Source organism: Balaenoptera physalus (assembly GCF_965194825.1).
Source record: "Balaenoptera physalus genome assembly, chromosome: 11".
NCBI lineage: Eukaryota > Metazoa > Chordata > Mammalia > Artiodactyla > Balaenopteridae > Balaenoptera > Balaenoptera physalus.
The window spans coordinates 62,006,784-62,029,105 of NC_138896.1; the positions used below are offsets into that span (position 1 = coordinate 62,006,784).

The window sequence follows — 22,322 nt, forward strand, 5'->3', positions numbered from 1 at the left end:
TTAAAATTGAATATGTCTTTATAAAATAATCCTTTCTGAAAGGGATGGTTTGAGCATTCTTTTACAGCAGGCTAAGTAAGCTAAAGGTTAGTTTTTATTTCTTCCCAAATTTCAATACTAGAGGTCCTGTGCTTATAGGTATAGTTTAAGAAATGGTTTCTGATTGAAAGCCAAAGCAGTATCATCACTTTGTCTCGTTGCTTTTTAAGCATTTTCTAACAACTCTAAAAGATATTTTTGACCACAAAGTGAAGTGTAAACTTTAGTTCAACTTATTTTACAATAAATAAAGAACTTTTAAATTTCATGATCAATTTATAGATTAAAGGACATTACATAAAATTATCTTGTTGTACAGAATGGACCTGAGGACATGCGGAGGGGGAAGGGTAAGCTGGGACGAAGTGAGAGAGTGGCATGGACATATATACACTACTAAATGTAAAATAGATAGCTAGTGGGAAGCAGCTGCATAGCACAGGGAGATCAGCTCGGTGCTTTGTGACCACCTAGAGGGGTGGGATAGGGAGGGTGGGAGGGAGACGCAAGAGGGGGGAGATATGGGGATATGTGTATATGTATAGCTGATTCACTTTGTTATAAAGCAGAAACTGACACACCATTGTAAAGCAATTATACTCAAATAAAGATGTTAAAAAAAAATAAAAAAGCTTGATGGATAAAGTCTAAGACAGATCCATCTTGTACCATAATCCACCTTAAGGTAAATGGTAAATACAGATGTATCATCTTAACCTAATGTAAAAATCCAGATTTACAAAACAAGTCAATGAAAATATAATTTTTTTTCCTGTTGCAAAAAAAAAAAAAAATTGTTAGTCACCATGCCGCACCCCCACCCCACCCCAGGTTTTCATCTTGTTAAACCTCTAAGATGGAAGATACTCTGTCAGTGATGGGATCCTCACTTTTAGTTTTAAGTTTCTTTTTAGCAAAATGTGGAAGTTTAATTCAAATTATAAATATTTGTCCCATCTCTCCAGTAGGTACAGTAAAGTCTATGTAATCTAGATGCTTGGGAAGTAGAATGGTTGATATTTCCATCAGTTAAATGTTTTACCTTTTTTCAGCTATTGCTGAAAATCCTAATGTCTATTTTCCCATATTAGTAAATATTATATGTAAATCTAAATAAGTCTGTCTTTGATTGCAGTGCCTCAGGCTTCCTTATAGGGCTGTAAAAAATCATCTGTATGATTGTAGACTTTAAAGGCAAAGGAGAGTAGGGTGATGTGCACTGACCCTGAGGTCTGCGGGTCTCTGGCGCTCTTTCATCCTGCACAGATGGCATATCTGTCCAGTTGACCTGGTACTCTCTCCTGGGGATCCTAGGCATAGCCTCATTACCCTCATCATAGGGCTTCCTTCCCCTTTGTGTTACTTGAGATGAATCTTTTTTGCCTCTAGAGCTGGGTGCCTTTGAGCAATATGGAGTGTGGCATCATGTAAAAGGCTAACTAGGCAAATGACACTAACTGTCCTCCTGCCCTCTGCTCCACTCTGATTTTTTTTTTTAACTGTGGTAAAATTCCTATAACATAAAATTTACCATTTTAAAATTTATTTATTTATTTTTAAAATTTTTGGCTGTGTTGGGTCTTCGTTTCTGTGCGAGCGCTTTCTCTAGTTGTGGCAAGCGGGGCCACTCTTCATCGCGGTGCGCGGGCCTCTCGCTATCGTGGCCTCTATTATTGCGGAGCACAGGCTCCAGACACGCAGGCTCAGTAGTTGTGGCTCACGCGCCTAGTTGCTCCGTGACATGTGGGATCTTCCCAGACCAGGGCTCAAACCCATGTCCCCTGCATTGGCAGGCGGACTCTCAACCACTGCGCCACCAGGGAAGCCCCAATTTACCATTTTAAAGTGAACAATTAGGTGGTATTTAGTACATTCACAGTGTTGTGCATCCATCATATTTGTCTAGTTCCATGATATTTTCATTACCCTAAAAGGAAACCCCCTACTCATTAAACAGTCACTCCCATTCTGCCTTTCCCCCAGCCCCAGGCACCACTAATTTGCTTACCTACTGTATGGATTTACCTATTTTAGATATTTCATTTAAATGAAATCACACTATGTGACTTTTTGTGTCTGGCTTCTTTCACTTAGCATCATGTTTTCAAGCATCATGTTTTCAAGGTTCATCTATATTGCAGCATGTATCACTACTTCATTCCTTTTTATGGCTGAGTCTAATGATTTTTGTTAAGAGAATGAGAATATGTTTATTTGTTTGGAGTAAGACCTGGAATAGACTAGTGAGAAGGGGTTGGTTTTTGGAGTCATCTGGATTTGCTGGCTGAAGGATCTTTGAAGGTTAACTTTTCAGTGACTGAGGTTTTCTCATGTGTAAGATGGGAATAATAATGCCTTCCTTGTGGTATTGTGGGGATTACCAGTAGTACAGCAGGTAACTCTCCTCACGTCGTGCCGTGCACGTGGTAGGTGCTTACTAAGTTGTTACTGGGGCAGCCACGGAAGACGGGAAGGGCTGCTCCACTTACTCTGCGTAGGTCCCCTCACGAGGGGAGGGAAACAGATGTACCATTATGTGGATTGGGGCCCTAGGGGTGTTATTGCGCTGTCTTTGCCTGCTGAGCTTTCGAAGGAATGATATTTTCACTTTCCCTGCTACCCTGTTCTCTAGTTTGCTCTCTTGTGGAGGCACTTCCTCATAGATTGGGGGTCAAAGTAGGCATGCCCATTCTTTCCCTGGAAACTCATCTGTTCAAATTTTTCATATTATTTTAAAATTAAACTTTAGAAATCAGTTTATTTTCATATATGTATTTTGGCTAAAAAATGCATAGAAAGAAATAAACTATTCTAGTTAATCGATGGATTCTGTTCTGTTTAGTAGATGTCTGTTCATATATACTGTATGCTTTTTTTGCTTACCTACATGCAGAGAGAGAGCCTGGAGTAGTAGAAGGATCCCAGGATTCCATCCCTTACCTGCTGTGTGGCTTTAGGCAGCTTTCTTTAACTTCTCAGAACCTCAGCTCTCTCAACTTTAAATTGTAGTGAAATGAATATCTACTCTCACAGGGTTCTTGTGAAGGGCAAGTGAATTCAGAAGTATGAAAATACTCATAATTTGTGTATCACATACAAAAGATCGTTATTATACAGAAAAGAAAAGGCTTCTTCTGTACTCACCAGCTCTTGAGCAGCATGGACACTGCATTTTGTGTTAAGAGTGACATTGTAGGGAAAGAAACAATGAAGCGTCAGGCTGCTTTGGAGTAGATGCTTTCCCAAGCTTCAAGAAAGGTGTCCCTTTTTCTTTTTTATTCTCTTAATCTGAGATATTTTTTAGAAGCAAAATGCTGCCTCTTACCTTAGTAATTGTCTTTGTATTTCCAAGTCAATTTTCACTGTTTCGTGTGAGGACCCCTAACAGGGATTCTTGATACTCTCAGATTTTGACAATTCTTTTTTTGAATTTTGTTCGGTTTTTTGGAATTTATTCTTTGTTTCAGGGCTTCTAAAGGCATCATTCTTTAGGAATTATTAAGAAGTATCTTCAAAGTAATGGGTGAGAAATGTTTCTTCCTAAGTTTGGAATTAATTTTGCCCCTAAATGGATTGACTTTCAAAGCTGGATATGCTTTTTTTTTTTTGTTAGATGTTAGATTATAACCTACCTACCCTCTGTCAGTTAATCAAAGTAAAAGCCATGCCTGTTAGATTGTCTTTGGTGTCTATTCAATTCTCATATTTTTTCTTTTGATCTAATGATAGGATATGAATTATATTAATAGGTTTCCTATTATTAAGCCATTCGTTCATTCCTTAAATCAACTCTGCTGGTCAGAGTGCATTTTTAATATACCGTTGTTCTCTGATACTCATGTTATTAACATTTTCTCTGACTCTATTTGTAAGGAGAGGGGTTTAATAAATTGGAAACTTTCTATCTTCTCCTGCTGGTCCTTTCTTTTCCTTCTCCTCCTCCATTTATTTAGGTCTTCTTTAATTTCTTTCAACAAAATTTTATCGTTTTCAGAGTTCAAGTTTTGTACTACTTTTGTTAAATTTATTCCCAAATATTTTTTTCCTTTTAATGTTAACATAAGTTGAATTGTTTTCTGAATTTCATTTTCAGTTTTCTTGTTATTCTACAGAAATAAAATTGGATTTTTATAAATTAATCTTGTTATCCTGTAACCTTGCTGAACTCATTTCGTAGTTCTAACCGTTCTTTCGTGGATTACTTAGTTTCTTCTTTGTACAAGATCAAGTCATCTGCAAATAGAGGTTGTTTTACATCTTCCTTTAATCTGGCTGCCTTTTATTACATTTGCTTGCCTAATTTTCCGGGCCAGAACCTCCAGTTGAATAGAAGTGGTGAGAGCAGACATGCTGTGTCTCATTCCAGATCTTAGGGAAAAGGCATTCAGTCTTTTTGTCATTAAGTATGATACTAGCCATGGTGTTTAATAGATTCCTTTTCTCTTGTTGAAGAAGTCCCCTTCTGTTCCTAGTTTGTTGAATGTTCTTAGCATGAAGCAGTGTTGGATTTTGTCAGATGCTTTCTTTGCATCTTGAGATTGACATTGTGGCTTTGTTTTACTCTGTTGATACGATGTATTATATTAATTGGTTTTGGATGTTAAACCAGCCCTGTATAGGATAAATTCCACTTGTTCATGGTGTGTAATTTTATATTGCTGGATTTGATTTGCTGGGGGTTTTTTTGAGGATTTTTGTGTCTATATTCATAAGAGATGTTGGTCTGCAGTTTGCTTTTTTGTGTGTGTGTGATGTCTGGTTTTGGTGTCAGGAAAATTTTGGCCTTATAAAATGCATTGGGAAGTGTTCCCTCTTGTAATTTGTGGGAAAATTTTGAAGATTAGTATTAGTTCTTTAAATGTTTGGTATAATTTACCAATGAAGCCATCTGATCCTGGGCTTTTCTTTGTGAGAAGTGTTTTGATCACTAATTCAATCTTTTCATTTTTTATAGTTCTGTTGATATTTTCTGTTCCTCCCTGCATCAGTTTTGGTAATATGTGTCTTTCTAGGAATTTGTCTGTGTCATCCATGTTGTCCAGTTTGTTGGCGTACAGTTGTTCGTAGCATTGCCTTATAATCCTTTTTATTTCTGTAAATGCAGTAGAATTTTTCCTCTTTTATTCCTGATATTAGTAATATAATATGAATCTTCTCTCTTTTTATTTTACTCTGTCAAACAAAATATGAACCAGTGTTTGATTCCACTTTCTTGATGAGTGTAGTGAGCATTCTCAGGATTGGAGTGGCAAGCTGATCTTTGATGACTTATTTTTCTCAAGTCCCAGATGCCCTGGGACTTAGCAGAAATTACTTGAATCTGTTTTGTTACTTTCCTGGTTTTCTGGCCTGATATGTGTTTTTTACCATCTTTATATAGCCTTGGTCTTTTCAGTGCTCGTCGGTCCTGTTTTGCTATCTTTTTTGTGTAATGGCTTTGTATGTCTTTAAATTTATATATAGTGGAAATATCCATATAGACAAAATAGGGCCTTAATTTGTGACCTTAGATTTGATCAAAATGATTTAACCACAGTCTGTACTGCATATTTTCTCACCTGCTGCTACTACAGGCAGTTTTTTTCTCGTATCTTCTGCTGAGTATATTGTGTACTTCTTAATAAGGTATACATTATTGGGAATAAGAAGGAAGTGAATTTGACTCAAAAAAGTAAGTGTTGCTACTAACAGCTATCTATAACAGTGTCTGGGAAGATAGAAACAGGACCTCTTCTCTTCAAGGCAGAGATACTAAAAGATACTAAACTTTTTAGGGTCCCTCTCCTAATAGGAGGTACATTAGTACGTAGGAGACATATTAATTCATTACATACAGTGGATGCTAGGTAGCAGATGCCTTTCGGCTGGCATTAGGATTTAATTTTCTCTTTGAACTCTGGTTGAGAAGGACTGGGAGGGTTCTGTGCTGCCACAGTTTGATTTGGTGCTGCAAGGCAGAGGCTAAAGTGGGGCTCATGGCACTGGTGAAAGGAGGTTGAAAAAAGCGTTTCCCAGCTGATGCATAGAGCTCTCTGTGGCCCATTGTGAGAAGCTGCTGTCTCTAGGGAGGCTTCATGACCAACAACTGAACAAACCTCGCATCAGCTTAGTGACTGAGTCTGTGATAACCTGTGTTGCGATAGGGCAGGAAACCCAAACTGGGGCCCAGGGAATCAGATTGACTGGATAAGGAGGGAAGAGCACAGGAGGAAGGAGAAGGAAAATACCTTCCTCAAAATGAGCCTGTAAATGAAAATGCTAAAATAAATGCTAAGAAGACAGCCAATAAAAATAGGAATTGGGATATCAATTTATTCCAGGTGAAATTAGAATAAGTAAAAGGGCAGTCTGGATAAAACTTTGAAACAAGTATTTTCAGTAGGATAAATGAAGTAATAGTTTTCTTAAAAAGAACAGAGAATTGTGGGGAAAAAACAGGCCAAAAAATAGACTAGGTAGATATGAAAAAGAACCAATTAGAAATCCTGGAAATTAAAAAAAAATGATGTAAGAATGTAAATCAGAATAAAACTCAGACTGGTCCCAGTTCAAGGGAAAATTAGGGAATTTGAAAAGAATACTGAGTAATCCCACCAAAAACACAGAGATAGAGATAGATAATTATCTAAGAGTAAGAGACATGGAGGATAGATTGAAAGCTTTCACCACATATCTGATAGGAGTTTTAGGTAGTCGTCATGAATGTTGAGATACATAAAACTTTAGTCAGTGTTAGTTCAACTGATGGGACCACACAGAAGAGACGAATTAAATTCTTAGCAGATTTGGATTAGAATTTCAACAAAGTTTGAAAGACTTGAGACAGACTTACTGAGGATTTTTGAGAACTGAATCTTGGGAGACTTTGATAGGCATAAGAAGCAAATGACAAGGACCACAAGTGGGGAGGAAGCCTCTTTAGGCTTTGAAATAGCTGTCAGTGGAAACTAATTTCGACACACTTTGCTTTTTTACTTGGGCTATGGCATGGAATGTAAATCGTTGTTTGGTAGCACCTTCTTTTGAAATGTTTGGTCAGCGTGTGTTTCTATACTGGTTTCTATACAGCTTTTGTGTTTTTCTCTTAAAATTCCAAATCTACTCTTAACTGTGAAATTTTAAATTATTTCCTTATGTGATATGAAGAGTGACTTCATTTCAAAAATTAACTTTGGAAGCCTAAGAAGAGTGAATTTGTATAGCATTTAACTTAAGATAACATCCACTCAAAAGATGACCTTTCTGAGTTTCCGGGAGAGTAAGATTTTCAGCAGGAGTGGAAACTTGAATAGAATGATACCCTAGAGCCAAACAGGCATCTAGTGTATTTTAGTATGCTACTGACACTAAATTTTAGGGTTTAGTGTAAGATCAATTCTTGAATCCTACCCAAAAAGTACCAGTTATTAACATAACCAAAAAAGACTTAAAAAAAAAATTTGTCTCATCTGTAAGATGGCCTCTAATGTAGGACCAGATGAAGAGTTAGTGAAGGCTGTAGTCGTTATCCAGAACTCTAGAGCACTGAGATGAAAAGTGTCAGTTTTTAAACTTTTGCAGACATTTATTTTATGACATAATTCTTTATTATATATTATATAATAACATACATTAACTGCTAAGTTAATGTTTCAAAACTTTTGTTTTTTAAAGTTTTTATTTTGAAATAATCGGATTCATGGGAGGTTAAAAAATTTCTTTTTAGGGAGGCTTTGTGTACCCTTTATCCAGTTTCTCCCAAAGGTAACATCTTATATAACTATAGTACACTATCAAAACAAGGAAATTGACATTGGTAACCTCTGTGACATCCACAGAGCTTATTCAGATTTCACCTGTTTTATGTGTGTGTGTGTGTGTGTGTGTGTGTGTGTGTGTGTGTGTGTAGCTTTATGCAGTTTTATCACATATGTATGTTTGTGTAACCCCCACCATGAAAAAGTTCATTTTAATTATAATTTCTTATACATCTAATTCATGATAACTAGTATTTTGGTGTATAGTATACAGTTTCTGAAAGAAAATTGAAGCTCAGAAGAGAATATATATCAAAAGAGCTAGTATAATAGAATTTATCCTTAAAACTTACTATAAATTTGTTTCAAAAGTTTCTTCTGTATGTATTGGAGAAAACTGTATTTGTATATAAGTAGAAATAAACGATTATTTAAAGTTTTATGTGTTTATACTCCCCATAAATTTCCATGCTGTCTTTTTGAATATATAAAAATGAGTGGCTCAATATTTGTTACACTAAGGCTTTGTGTTCTTTACCATGTATTGTTCTTACTGGTATAGGCTCGCATACTGAATTGCCAGATGTGCTGTGTGCTGTGGTGCCTGTTGCATATATCATTTGTATGCCAATAAGCAAGTTGGTTAAAGTTGAGTTTTGAGATCCAAAACAGCTCACCTCATCTCCCTTCCTGACCTTTCCCAGCAACTTACTGTTTCTATGGGTGGAGTGATGGGTGGCAGCAGTGGTGGTAGCACAAGGCCATTATAGCGTTGTGTGTGCTGTGCGGTGAGAACACGTTGCAACATGCCCTTATGATTTGTCTTTCATCCTTTGTTTTATTTTTATACCTCTGCTCATTGCACTGAATGAGACAGCTCCTAGCCGGGATGATAGCAGAGCCTGCTTTTCTCTCTGAGTATACTATCTTTGCTTTGGATTCCTCCAAGCAGCCTAAAACCCAGACTGACGGTGTGGTGAGTCCTTCCACCGCTTTCTGCATTCCCTTTGTGGGGAAGCAAAGTAATTTGGTAATTCTAGAAGCAGATCTCACGTTGCTTGTCACTTACCATCTCTCAAAGCATCTTCAGTGCCCTGTTGCTAACCTCGCTCTAAAAAATCAGAGAGTAAATTGCTGAATTCTGATGGCTGGTGTGTTTTTTGCTAGCTTTTTAACAGCAACAAAATAACACTGTTTTCATTAATGTAGTGAAGAATACTTTCACTTGGTCTAAACTCTTAAGTTTTCTCCCTAGGGAATGTTTGCTCATTAACTAAAAGTGGTATGCATTGCTAGGAATCTGTTGGTAGGAGGCCAAGAATATTTTGAGATGTGACTCACATTTTTAGGAAAGAAAAATGCATTGTATGTAAATCCATAATTAAACAACATTGAGTAGGCAGGTGGAGTCTACTGTAACAAGTAATTGCATCTTATTTTGGGAGAGTACCAGTTTTCTGTGTATTCAACATTTGAAAGGAAAAAGTTACCTCTTTATTTTTCAACTGACTGAATTCATACAATTTTGAATCTTGTATATATTGATAATTTCACTTGGGGAAAGTAGACTTTCTTCATAAAGTATCTAAGTTCTTAATTTAGCAAATTAAAACTTAGAGATGTTTGATTGCTTAGTAAGGATAGCTTTTGTTGTTAGAATGGACACCGACTGAACTGGGATTGAGGTTTTTTTAAACAGTGAGAATTGGTTTAATTTATTAAGTGGCTGGTAATGAAGTTAGAACATTTCTGTATTTATCCATGCAGCCAGTAAAGACTTGGTCTGCATATGGCCAGTAGCAATCTTATATTACATTCTAAACTTGGTTTTAGAAAAGGAGGCAGCTCAGAGTTCTCATAATGCCTTAGCTTGGTTCTCAGGTATAATGGTCTCTCCTTGGTTCTGGCTACAAGTAACACCTCACTGTTTTCAGTACTGGTTTGAGAGGGAGACAGGAGTCCCGGTTAGAGATAACTTACCAACTTATTTTAAAAACATAAAAGGATATTACACTTCATGTAGTAGTAATAGAACCTTAAAAAACAACAACAAAAAAGAGCTTCTCCTAGGCCCACTTCCGTTAGAACATAAAATGATTTGTATTGAGTGCCTATCCTATTGTGAAAAATGCTAATAATTTTAAAATGGAGGCTTTAGAACTATTTAAAATAATTTAAGTAGGCTGAAAGTCTATGTTAATCTTATTTAAATTTTGTTTTGTTCAGATAAAAACTTATTTCTCCTCACATAAAACCATAGCATAACCTATAGTAGAATAAAAATTTAGTGAGCGTCTAATTCATTATTTTATTTCACCAACTGCTGACTTTTCCTTGCAGTTTTTTGAAAAATGCATCTCTTTACCCCAAATTCTAAAAGTTGCTGTATCCTTAGTGCTCGGTAGTCAAAAGTAGTTGTTGAAAGATTGAACAAAACTTAATTGAAGGGAATTCCCTGGCCGTCCAGTGGTTAGGGCTCAGCGCTTTCACTGCTGTGGGCCCGGGGTTCGGTCCCTGGTCGGGGAACTAAGATCACGTGAGCCACGCAGTGCGGCTGAAAACTAAAAGCAAACAAACAAAAAACAAAAAAACAACACACATACACAAAACACCATAATTGAAGACAAATCTGGCAGGGAACCTGTGTGTGCTTTAAGTTAAATGCATTTTAGAAATGTTTTCCTGTTATCTAAGAATTGCCTCCAGGAGAAAGTGTTGGTGACTGAGTAGTGACATGTGTTGAGCTAGTTCTTTAGGCTTCTTTCTTGGGGGAGGCCTTCAGAAGTCTCCTTACACTGAAGGAAGTAACTGTATAAAGATTTAACAAGCAATTACTGAGCCTCTACTACAGTCAGGCAAAATGTAGGGTTCCTGCCCTCTGAGCGTTTATAGTTTAGTATGGAGACAAAGATGTCAGAATACACTTAACAATGCAAAGGAATTAAGTCTTCGTAGAACAAAATACAGGCATAGGAAATGTGTTAGCCCCTCAGGCCAGCCATATGAAGCTTCACAAAATAAGGGGCATTTGAAAGTTGAAAGACAAATAAGAATTTGCTGGGCAGAAATGGAGAAGGCATTACAGGTAGTGATAAAATCTCTAATTTTGTTTCTAGAGATTCCTAACTTAGATTTACATGGTAACAGAGGCCAATACTTTCCTTAGCTGTCTTGCATTTATTTAGATATATAGTATAACAAGTAAATTGAAATATAGATGCAGAGATGAAAAGTTTTTAAATGTTATGCTGTTTGTTTGGTAGGGTGATATTTCAGACAATTGTAGAATAGCTTTTTTTGTATGGACCACAATCATGTGTCAAGTAATTTACTTAAAATAGAATATGGACTCTCTTGCCACTCTTCTTCCTAACCTAAATATTTTATGGAGCCCTTTCATTTGCTTTCTCCATAATTTAACAGTAACTTACTTTTCGGTATACTGCCTGGCAGAGAGACTTGCTGATTTCTCTGAAGTATGTTTTTTATTTTATAGTGTGTAGTGTAGGATATTTTTAGGGCTGGAAAGCATTAATTATGATGCTACACAAATAATATGCCATGTATACGACTTCTAATTCTTTGAAATGGCAGACAGCAGGAAGATAAAAGTTAATTCCTATGTTCCCCCAACCGTTCTCCCCTATGTAACTTTAAGGAAGTGTCTTGGACTGATAAAATTTGATAACTCTTTTTATGTCAGAGGGAGAAGGTATTTAAACTTTTATGAGGAAAAAATTCAAATGTATTGCACGAGTGAAAATAGTAATGAGTCACATAAGATTTCTTCCCCCTTCCCCAGTATCCATTATCCAGTGTCAACAATTAATAAGTCATGGCCATCTTATTACCATCCCCTCATACCTCCCTAACCACACCACTCCCACCCTCCCCACACATGCAGATACCCTCTGCCCATTCCCGTGGGATTATTTGAAGCAAATTTCAGATATCTTATCTAAATATTTTGGTATATATTTCTAAAAGATAAAGACTAAAAGTATATAACCACAATACATTTATCACACCTAAAATTATTTCCTAGTATCAAATACCTAATGAGAGTTCAAAAATTTGAGAACACTTTTGCAAAGCTGAGTGCCTTCTCCACTTGTATTTAAGAATAAGAAGAGTCATATATTTGACCCTTTCTTGGTTAGCCCTAGAGTTGTAGGGGAAATGTATTTTCAAGTTACTGAAACATAGTGGCTAGTATTTGGTTGAATGCTTTTGTTTAAAACATGGAAGTTATTTTATCATGAGCTGCTTCTATAGCTTTAATTTTAGACACTTAGTGTATTATGAATGCAATGTAGAATTTTGAATCTCAAAGAATATCATCCATTATGGAACTCACGCCAGTATGATGTAATCAGTAGAATGTTGTGTAACTTGGAGCATTTGTCATACCAACAAAACAAAACAAAAAGCTTTCATATGTGGAAGAAATTATTTTTAATTATAAGTTTTTCTGAAAATTGTCATAACAATTTCATTTAGACTGCTGGCTTCAAATGAATGAGGCATTTCCATTTCTTGTTACCAAGATATTTTTCAGAGCTTAGCCCAAATAACTTTAAATATTATTTTACTGTAAGGAACAATTGACGTTACTTTTTCTGGATAGTTTTCTACTTGAATGAGTTTTGCTAATTGAATCCCTGATGTTAACTTCATATTGAGGGAAAAAACTGGGGAGATTGGAATGGGGAGAGGTATGTGATTAGCTTGAAATAAATTTGGCTGCATACTAATCTTTGCTATTTAGTTACAGATATTATAGCAAAATGAATTTTCTAAAATACTTACCATACTAGTTTTGCCTTGCATGAAAAATTCTAATAAGTGAACAATTACTAATTTTGTTTAACAGATAAATGTATCTAATAGGTTTTGGTACTTGACCTTTCTTTGTTCTTAACAGTTTTAAACTTTTAGTTTTCTGATCCTTTCTTTACAATGTTTCTTTCTTTTTCTTAGAATGCATCTATCCAAGCCATGAAATCTCCCGACAGTGTTAATGGAAGTGAACCCACAACTCCTCAGGTCTGTTATTAATGTTATTTAAAAGAAAGAGCAAGTCATTTCAGGATGTCAGTCAATCTGTATTATTAGCATTTGACTTTACATTGAAACAGTGATGTCTGAACATTGATACAATGTCTATGGTAAATCCAGGTTTGTTGGTGGTTTCTTGGAAAAAGTTTAAAATGAAAGCAATGCAGGTATATATATACCAGTCATGTAAGATTCCATTATTACTCATTTAAAAAACTAATGGCACTGAAGAGAAAACTTCGGGAAAAAAGACTCTGATTTTATAGTAAAAGATTATGGAGTAAGTCATATTGAGAGACATGTTGAGTTACATATTCTAGAAGGGAGATGTGAAGAAAATGGGATTTCTTTTAAAGTTTGTTCTAATGCAGAATATCTTACTACCAGAGAATTTAGTTTATCTTTGATTTTAAAAAGTTATTTGGAGAGTGGGGCTCATGTAACATTCTTTTGACTCCTTCCAAAAAAGAAAGAAAGAATTTTTTTAATTCATTAAAAAGAATCTTAATGATAGCAGTGTCTGAGATGAACATTTATTTTCTTTGGCTTTAGTGATTATTATTATCATTAACCTGGCTGTTCTCAACAGTCTCTGTGTAGAGCAATAACATTTCTGATTCTGTGAACCTGGAGCAGGAACATAGGCAATTTCTGAACTAACTCATGTAGATTAAACATTCTAAAGTATTGTCTAGCTTTCCATACTCCATGCACAGGTTACCTGTGAGCTGAGAGTCTCATTCTTTTCAGGGAGGCCGGTCAGGTTCTGGGCATAGTCCACGACGTCCCTGGGCCTTGAGCAGCATCCCCTAAGTCCTCTACAAATAAATCATTTTATATTAGTGCCTTGAGGTAGGGGTAAAATATTGGGAGGCATCAATTTAAATGGTACTGGACAGATCCAGTGATCTTGAAGGAATATTAATTAGATAACCAGCTTTATGATCAAATTCAGGAGAGATTTAAGTTTAATTAAGGTGAAGAATGAACATGGGTGACATTCAGGAAGTTAATTGTGTTTATTGAGTTTACTGTGTATCAGGCATTGTTAAGCATTTTATGTATATGATCTCATTTAATTCTCATAACAAGGAGACACCTTCACTTAGAGTCTGTTTACTTTTATACAAATTTCTGACAAGTTGGTTGTTGGTTGTTGTTAGCAAATTAGGAACGGTGGGTATCCCCAAAGCGGGTAGAATGCTTACTGTGGTTGGGCAGCAGGAAATCAGAGTTGATACCAAGGGAGAAGAGATGGTGAAAAGCAAGCCCAAGAGTTTATAAAGTGTAGCTGCCCATGACCCCCTTACTACTGGGTAGAACATCCAGATTTTGGCACACAATGTAATGATTGTGGTGGGGGTGTCATTAAAAAGAGTTACTCACTGTCCTTATTTAAGAAGGCAGAAAAGTGCAGTATACCTATCTCAGAAAAATTTCTGTTAAATAGTTAACTCTTTAATTGTTTAATGCAGTACACAAAATTCAGCTAATCAAAATGATTCTTCATTCATTTCCAAAGGAATGCAGGTAGTTGACATTTTACCTCAAACAGACTCATAAAACTCAGATATTTGAAAATAGTGTATGCCACCATGTAATAGAGAAAAATATATTTTGCAAAACAGGTATGTATGAGCATTCATCCTTATCTGAGAAGCTGTGAAATAGTTTTATTGGATCATAGTTTTAGTGTTTTAGCAGTTTAGGATGTATCTAGGATCTAGTATTACCCTCTTATTGTGTAGATGAGCTATCAGGCATGAAACTTTAAATTATTTGCCCAAACACCAGTGGCTAGTTATTGATAGTGGGGTTATCATAGATAGACAAAAACATCAGTCTACCCCGCTATAATTTTTTGCCATGTATTGCCTCATTTAAGTTTATATGCTGTTAAAACAAAATGAGAACAAACTAGTGGTTGCAGGAGCTGAGGAGGGTGGGGAGGATGGCGAAATAGGTGAAGGGAATTGAGAGGCACAAACTTCCAGCTATAAAATAAATAAGTTACAGGGATGTAATGTATAGCACAGGGAATATAGTCAGTAATATTGTAATAACTTTGGTGTGTAATCTATAAAAATATCGAATTACTCTGTTTTATGCCTGAAATGAACATAACACTGTAAGTCAACTATACTTCAGCAAAAACAATAAAAAATAACAACTGAATTTTGTTAAATTGAATAGAGCAAATCATAGGGATTTAAATGACCATTCTCATATGCTATTATTTTTTTTAACTATAGGAAAAAGTCTGGTTTTGAAAATCATTTATGATTTTTTTTTAAAAGCAAGTCAACCTCTGTCAATTTTTAAAAATTTTTTTAATTTTATGTATTTATTTATTTTAATTTTGGCTGCTTCAGGTCTTAGTTGTGGCACGCAGGCTTCTCTCTAGTTGTGGCGTGTGGGTTTTTTCTCTCTCTAGTTGTGGCACGTGGGCTCCAGAGCGCGTGGGCTCTGTAGTTTGCGGCACATGGGCTGTCTCCTTGAGGCACACGAGCTCGGTAGCTGTGGTACGCGAGCTTAGTTGCCCCGCAGCATGTGGGATCTTAGTTCCCCGACCAGGGATCCAACCTGCATCTCCTGCATTGGGAGGCGGATTCTTTACCGCTGGACCCCCAGGGAAGTCCCTATGAATTTTTTAAAAAAGAGAAATTATAGTAGTATAATTAAATTTTGAAATTTCTGTTGCCGTTTTTTGAATACTGCTTTTAACTTTAATTTTATTTTCAACAGTTTGTTATGAAAAATTTCAATCATACAGAAAAGTTGAAAGAACTTTATAAAGTGAACATCTGTATACCTACCACCTAGATTCTATCATTGATATTTTACTTTTCTTTTTTTTTTTGGCTGCGCTGCACGGCATGTGGAACTTCCCTGACCAAGGATTGAACCCATGCTCCCTGCAGTGGAAGCGCAGAGTCTTAACCACTGGACCACCAGGGAAGTCCTGTACTTTTTTTTTTTAAATCACAAATCTGTCCATATATTCATTCCTCTATTCGTCCCTCAAGCCATTTTATTTTTTTGATGCCTTTCAGAGTAAGTCACAGGCCACAGTACTAATGTTTTAGTATGTATATCATTATCTAGAGTTCAGTGTTTGTAATTTCTATTTTGAAGTGAATTTTATATAAAATGAAATATACAAACCTCAAATGTACATTGACTGATTTGTACATCGACACATAGATTTGACAAATGTATGTGCCAAACCCATGCACAGGTTATAGAAGATTATCAACACACCAGAAAGTTCCCTTATGGTCCTCCCTCTCAGAGGCAACCTGTTGTAATTTTTTCCACCATATAACACATTAGTTTTGCTTATTTTAGAACTTTATATAAGTGACCTTATAAGTATGTGTTCTTTTGTGGAAGACTTCTTTCACTCAGCATTATGTTTTTGAAATTTCCTCCATGTTGTGGTTATCAGTAGTTTGTTCCTTTCTATTGCTGTGTAGGATTCGTTTGAATGAATATTCTGCAGTTATTTACCTATTGATGGACACCTGGGCTGTTTCCAGTTTTCTGCTATTACAAATAAAACTATCATAGACGTTATTGTAGAAGTCTTGTGGATGTATGTTTTCATTTTTTCCTTCTTGAGTGTTATTGATTATGTATTAATGCTTTTTGATGATTTCTAGAATAAGATATGCTATATATAAAAAGTGATACATATCATTTTGATCAAGCATTGAGTATTTAAAGATGCCCCATTAGATCATCATTATCATATGGCCAGGTTAAGGTTCAGCTGAACAAATGTGTACTAACTACCTACTTTGTGGAAAGCACTGAGGCAAGACTACAGAGTTAGAGAATTTGAATTCTGTTCTAAAAGCATAAAGTCTGGGGTGAGGGTGTGTGTGGCAGATATAATGATAGGAAAATGTATTTAGTGCTTCCTGCATATGAGGCACTATTTTAAATGCTTTTACTCATTTAATCCTCATAACAACCTACTAGAGTAGTGTTGTTTTATAGATGAGGAAATTGAAACAAAGAGGTCCTAAAGCTAGTAAATGGTAAAGCTGGGATTCAAATCATGGAGTTTTGGTCAGAGTCTGAGTCTTAACCACTGTGCTGTATTGTTTCTGTAGTTGTTCTAAGGCATAAACAATTCAGTTAGTTGTTACATCAGCAAGTAAGTAACTAATGGTGAGTCAGAATGCAGTATGTGCTCCAGTAGTGGTCCTGGTAAAGTGCTTAGGCCATTAAGAAGGGTTGTTTCTGATGGGTGAGATCTGAGGTTTCCTGGAAGAGCAGAAACTTGAGCTCACTTTTGAAGGATGTCTGAGTTTCCATGCGCAGGGAAAGTTTGGGTGATAGTACAGAGGCACACAAGGATGCATTTGTTCAGGGAACAGGAAGTTACCTGTTAGAACTCAAGTTTTTGTTACATGAAGGGGTGGTTTTACGGAGAAATGGGTCTTGGGAAGTGGGAACCTTGAGTATAAGCTAAGGATTTTGAACTTTATATTTAGTGGGAGTTCAGTTTAGGAATTGGAATGAAATGATCTGAATTATGTTTTAGGAAGACAATCCTGGTGACCACGTGGCAGGGGCAGATTGGTAGGTAAGAGATTTGAGGCAAGAGAACAGAAGGCTGCTACAGATATCCAGCTGGTAGAGGATAAAGGTCTGAACAACAACACTGTTGGGGAAATAAAAAGGAGGAATGCAAACAAGGTAAAGTGGGGGAGACAGAAAGGAGCTAAAAGTAACTCTGTGTTCATTTATTTTCGTTTATACATTTCTCCTTCTCTAACCCCCATCAGCTTTTTAAAAAATGAGTTATAAATCAGTGAATGTTTTTGGTACCAGAAACCTGACAATAGTTGGAGCCAATGGGAGTTTAGTTTTTCACATAGCAGAAGGGCTAGATACAGGCAGTCATTAAGGACCCTTCTCCGTTTGGCTTCTTGTCCCCCCCTCCTTTACCTTCTCATCCTCCCCACTGCCTTTCACCCTCACAGTTACAAGTTTGGCCTCCAGGAATTGCATCTCCATTGTTGACAGGACAAAAGGCATATTCCTTTTTATCAGGAAAATAATATCTCTCCTAGAAGGTTCCATCCATTTTATTTTTGGCCACACCATGCAGCTTGTGGGATCTTAGTTCCCCGACCAGGGATTGAACCCGGGCCCCAACACTGAAAGCACGGAGTCCTAACCCCTGGACCGCCAGGGAATTCCCGAAGGTTCCATCCTTTAGATTCCCACTTATAATGTACATTATTGGCTGAACTTAGGCACATGGCCCACTCCTTGCTGAAACAGAGTGTGGAAAAAGCTAATTTAAAAAAATCCTTTAATTGAAATGTAATATATCACAATGTAATAATGTATACAGAAAAGTATCATGTATTCCTTATACAGTTTACTGAATTTTCACAAACCAAACACAACTTTGTAACCAGCACCCAAAATCAAGAAACAGAAATTACCAGCACCCCAGAAGCCCTTGTGCTCCCCTCTGCTCTCTGCTCTCACCTCCCCCCACCAGGGGTAACCACTATCCTGACTTCTAACTCTATAGATTAATTTTGCCTGTTTCTGACTTTATGTAAATGGAATCAAAAGTGGTTATTCTTTGTGTCTGGCTTCTTTTGCTTAATACTCTGTTAGTGTTAGTGAGATTCATCTATATTCTTGCTTGTGGCTGTAAATCTTTAATTCTCATTGCTGTCTAGTATTCCGTTAGTGAGCGGATGACAGTTGACTTATCCCATCTGTTATTGATAGGCATCAGCAGTGGTTTCAGGTTTGGCGCTATTTTAAACAGTGCTGCTATAAACTTTCTAGCGTATATCTTTTGTTGAACATATTTATACATTTCTATTGTGTATATACTTAGTAGTGAAATTGCTGGTCTGGAGAGTACGTGTGTGTTTAGTTTTAGTAAATACTGGTAGTTTTCTGAAATGGAGTGCTCCACATCCTCACCAATACTTGGAATTTTCCATAGTTTTAATTTTAGCTATCCTGGTAGATATGTGGTAGTATCTCATTATGGTTTTTATTTGTATTTGAGAAGGTGAATGTTTTAACCTGGCTGTATTGTCACCCTGCACGAAACTGGCATCTGGTGGAAAGGAAGAAGGGAGGATTGGATATCAGGTGATAGATAGTATTGATTGTTCAGCTCAAGCCAGTCATGATGCTAAGAGCTTCACATGTATTAATGTAGTACTCCTCACAAGCGCCCTACGAGGTGAGTGCTGTTGTTTTCCCCAATTAACTTATGAAGAAACAGAGGCACAGAGGGACTATGTAACTTGCCCAAGGTCATATTGCCGGTAAACCGTGGTAGGAAGACTTGAGCCCAAGAAGCCTGGCTGCAGAGCCAGTGCTCTTAGCTGCTGCATCTTATAGCCAGAAGAGTCTGCCACATAAACTTGCGTATAACATTCTTATTTGTATTTGTCTTTTGTTTTGTTTTAGTCTTCATTCTCTAATAATAATGATAATTGTTAATGTTTATTGAGTATTTGCTGCATTGTAAGCAATTTGCATGTACATATTAACTCATTCAGTCCTTGTGGCATCCATATGAGGTGGGTGGTATTATTATTACCATCATTATTATTTTTATCACCCCCATTTTAGAGAGGGGGAAACAAGACTAGTGAGGTTGAGTAACTTGGTCGGTGTCATGAACATCGTGGTGGAGCTGGGATTTAAACTTAGGCAGCCTTACTCAGCAGCCCACAGGCTGAATCACAACACTCAGACTCCCAAGCAGAGTAGATGTGACAGTTACTCAGTTTATGAGCTTCTGCAAATACATGTCTTTGAAATTGTTCATTACCTCCTGGCTAACCCTAAAATAACAACTGTTTCTAGTGTTATTCAAACTTACCTCACTTGTTTCTCCTAAGGCAATTTACAAGGAGATTGTCTGTAAGAGCTGAAAAGCACTTTTTGCATGGGTCAGAAGTGGATGGTAATGGAATAGCGGTAAAGTGGTTCTTCAAGTTTTTGAGCATGAGGGTCCCTCCTCTCCCTTAAGACTTTCTCTACCCCATCCCAGTATAAAGGTAAAACTTGCACGTTATGAAAGAAAAATTTTGGAAAGTACAGGAAAATAGAAAAATGAAAATAAAAATCACCTAAAGTCTTACCACCCAGACCCACTCACTGTTAACTTTTGGTGTTTGTCCTTTAACAACTTGATTCTAAGGGTGTTTGTGTAAACATGCATACAAATTCAAAAGTATATGTAACTACGTGAAATCAAAATGAGTTCACAGTGTATGTGTTATTTTATAACCTGAGTTTTCCCATTAATAGTATGTCTTGAACCTCGTTACATACATTGTGGTTTATATAATGTATCCTCTAGTGGTGAACATTTGGGTTGTTAACCACTTTTTACTGTTATGAACGTCCTGTGATAAATCTGTGCGTATGCAGGGGGTGGGCCCCTCTTACTCCCACCTTGCCAAATAACTATTATTAAATCTCTAAAATCTATGAGTAAAGTATTCCTGATCTGATTTTTTTTTTCTTGTATATTAAAGAGAATCTTTTTGTTTTCCTGTAATCTTTGCCTATACATGACCTCAGTCTCCCCTGAGCATTTCATTCCTGGCATCTTTGAGATCTTGCAGTGACCCTATTGCACTAATGAGAATGAGTTTCTAGGAAACACCTGAAGTACTGACTGCTGTCACGTGAACAAAAAAATGCAGCTTACAATAATGCAGGTTATTGAATTATATTATTTTCCATTGCTATTGTTCAAAATAATGCATCATTATTAATATTAATATTCTAATTAAGAGAACAGCTCTTGCTTATCACTGTTTCTAACATCAGACTTACTGATCCGTGTAGAGGGACTCTAGCTCAGACTTTTTAATGGTCCTCCATGGTTTTTTAATGCTTATTTTTATTGCCGGTAGACAGTGATAAGTAGAGCAGAGTTGGATATCCCTAGTCAGCTCTGCCTGGCATTCTGTTATTGAGCAAAATGGGTTCACTAAACATTACCCTCTGCCCGAGAAGAGTGATGAGGAATCTGCACAGGCCTTCATGCAGACTCCAGATGCAGCCACACACTTCACACTTCACAGTACATACCACATTTTAGGCACTGGGTGTGTACTGGTGGTATAGATGACCACTGCCTCCAAGGGCCTTACAGTTTAGTGGACAGATCTCACAGCACACCTGTGAGGTTGGCTGGGAAAGTATGGCTTCCTTCTTTTTACAGATGTGCAAACTGAAGGGAAGTGACTTAGTGAAGGTCATTCCACTGCTCGGTGACAGACCTGGGACCTACACCCCAGTCCTCTGACTCTAGGTCCAGCACCTTTTCACAAATAAACAGGTGTCTCCTGTTTTTCAGAAAACAGTGTATTGTGTAAAATGTCAGGAATGTAAATTAAATGTGTTAGCTTTCTATAGATTATTGCTGGTGATTAGGGAATTATAGAAGTCTAAATATGTATTTTAACCCACATGTTCTGATGCGTTTTGGTTGCAGTCAGGTGACATGCAGTCTTTTGCACAGAAGCTCCAACTCCGGGTGCCTTCCGTGGAGTCTTTGTTTCGGAGTCCAATGAAGGAATCTCTATTCCGATCTTCCTCTAAAGAGTCTTTGGTACGAACGTCTTCTAGAGAGTCCCTGAATCGACTTGACCTGGACTCTTCTGCTGCCACCTTTGATCCACCCTCTGATATGGAGAGTGAGACCGAAGATTCACTAGGGAATTTAGACAGTCTCAGCAAAGAACATTTGATCCAGTGGTTGCGAAGAATGGAACGAAGGTTGAATGGCTACAAAGGAAAATGTTCTGAGGTAGGAGCATGACTTTTTTGTTGGTATGAAAAGTTCCTCCTCGTATTCTCTAATTCATATTACTCTCTGGCCTTTATGCCTGTCGTTGGCTGAACTGTCGATTCCCTGGCTACGCTGGATACTGATGGTGGATAGTTTGTGGCAGTATCTAATTAAAGACCTTCAGTGGTACTGAGGCCCTTTGACAATACTCTTAGTAAAATTTTGGAGCAGATTGTTGCTCATTGCCTTTTGATTCTCACATGCTGTGCCCCTCTCTCCAGGGCTGCTTGGACACCCAGCTCAGAGTTCATTGTCTTTCCTCCTCACATCCCTTCCCTTGTTCATCTTCTAAGTGTTGTGGCTCCAAAATGACCTCTTCTGCCAACCAGATTCCATTATTTCTGACCCTAGTTATGTGCACATTTGGTGCATTCTCATTGGACCTACATTTACAATTTGCCTCAAGTGAATCTTTTAACTGCTGGACCCCTTGATAATGTTTGGTCTAAGAGAGGAAGGAAGTGGTGCTGCTCCCTCACTCCTTTCGTTCCTTTAGGAACATGGCGCCTTCCCTTTGGGCTGATTGTATTAGTTGCCCTCGCTGTCCTGTGCAGTTAAAACGTTCTTCCTCCGGAAAGCCTTTCTGGACAAAGTTGCCCGTGGCTTCCTTTTTAAAAAAAAAA

The 22,322-nt window shown here is 37.1% G+C and overlaps 1 protein-coding gene across 7 annotated transcripts in view; it reads left to right on the forward strand.

Annotated features, from left to right (window-relative positions):
- Positions 1-22,322, forward strand: part of GOLGA4 (golgin A4) — a 112,022-nt gene that overhangs the window by 17,771 nt on the left and 71,929 nt on the right. For 6 of the 7 annotated variants that reach the window (XR_014250769.1, XR_014250770.1, XR_014250771.1 and 3 more), the window contains exons 3-5: positions 8,653-8,751; positions 12,756-12,821; positions 21,343-21,657. Coding sequence is in view for 3 of the 7 variants with exons in the window: in XM_082412710.1 (XP_082268836.1) it covers positions 8,653-8,751; positions 12,756-12,821; positions 21,343-21,657 (480 nt within the window). In the remaining 4 variants the exon portion in view is untranslated. The remainder of the gene's footprint in view (positions 1-8,652; positions 8,752-12,755; positions 12,822-21,342; positions 21,658-22,322) is intronic. The other variant, XR_014250772.1, reaches the window with a different exon arrangement.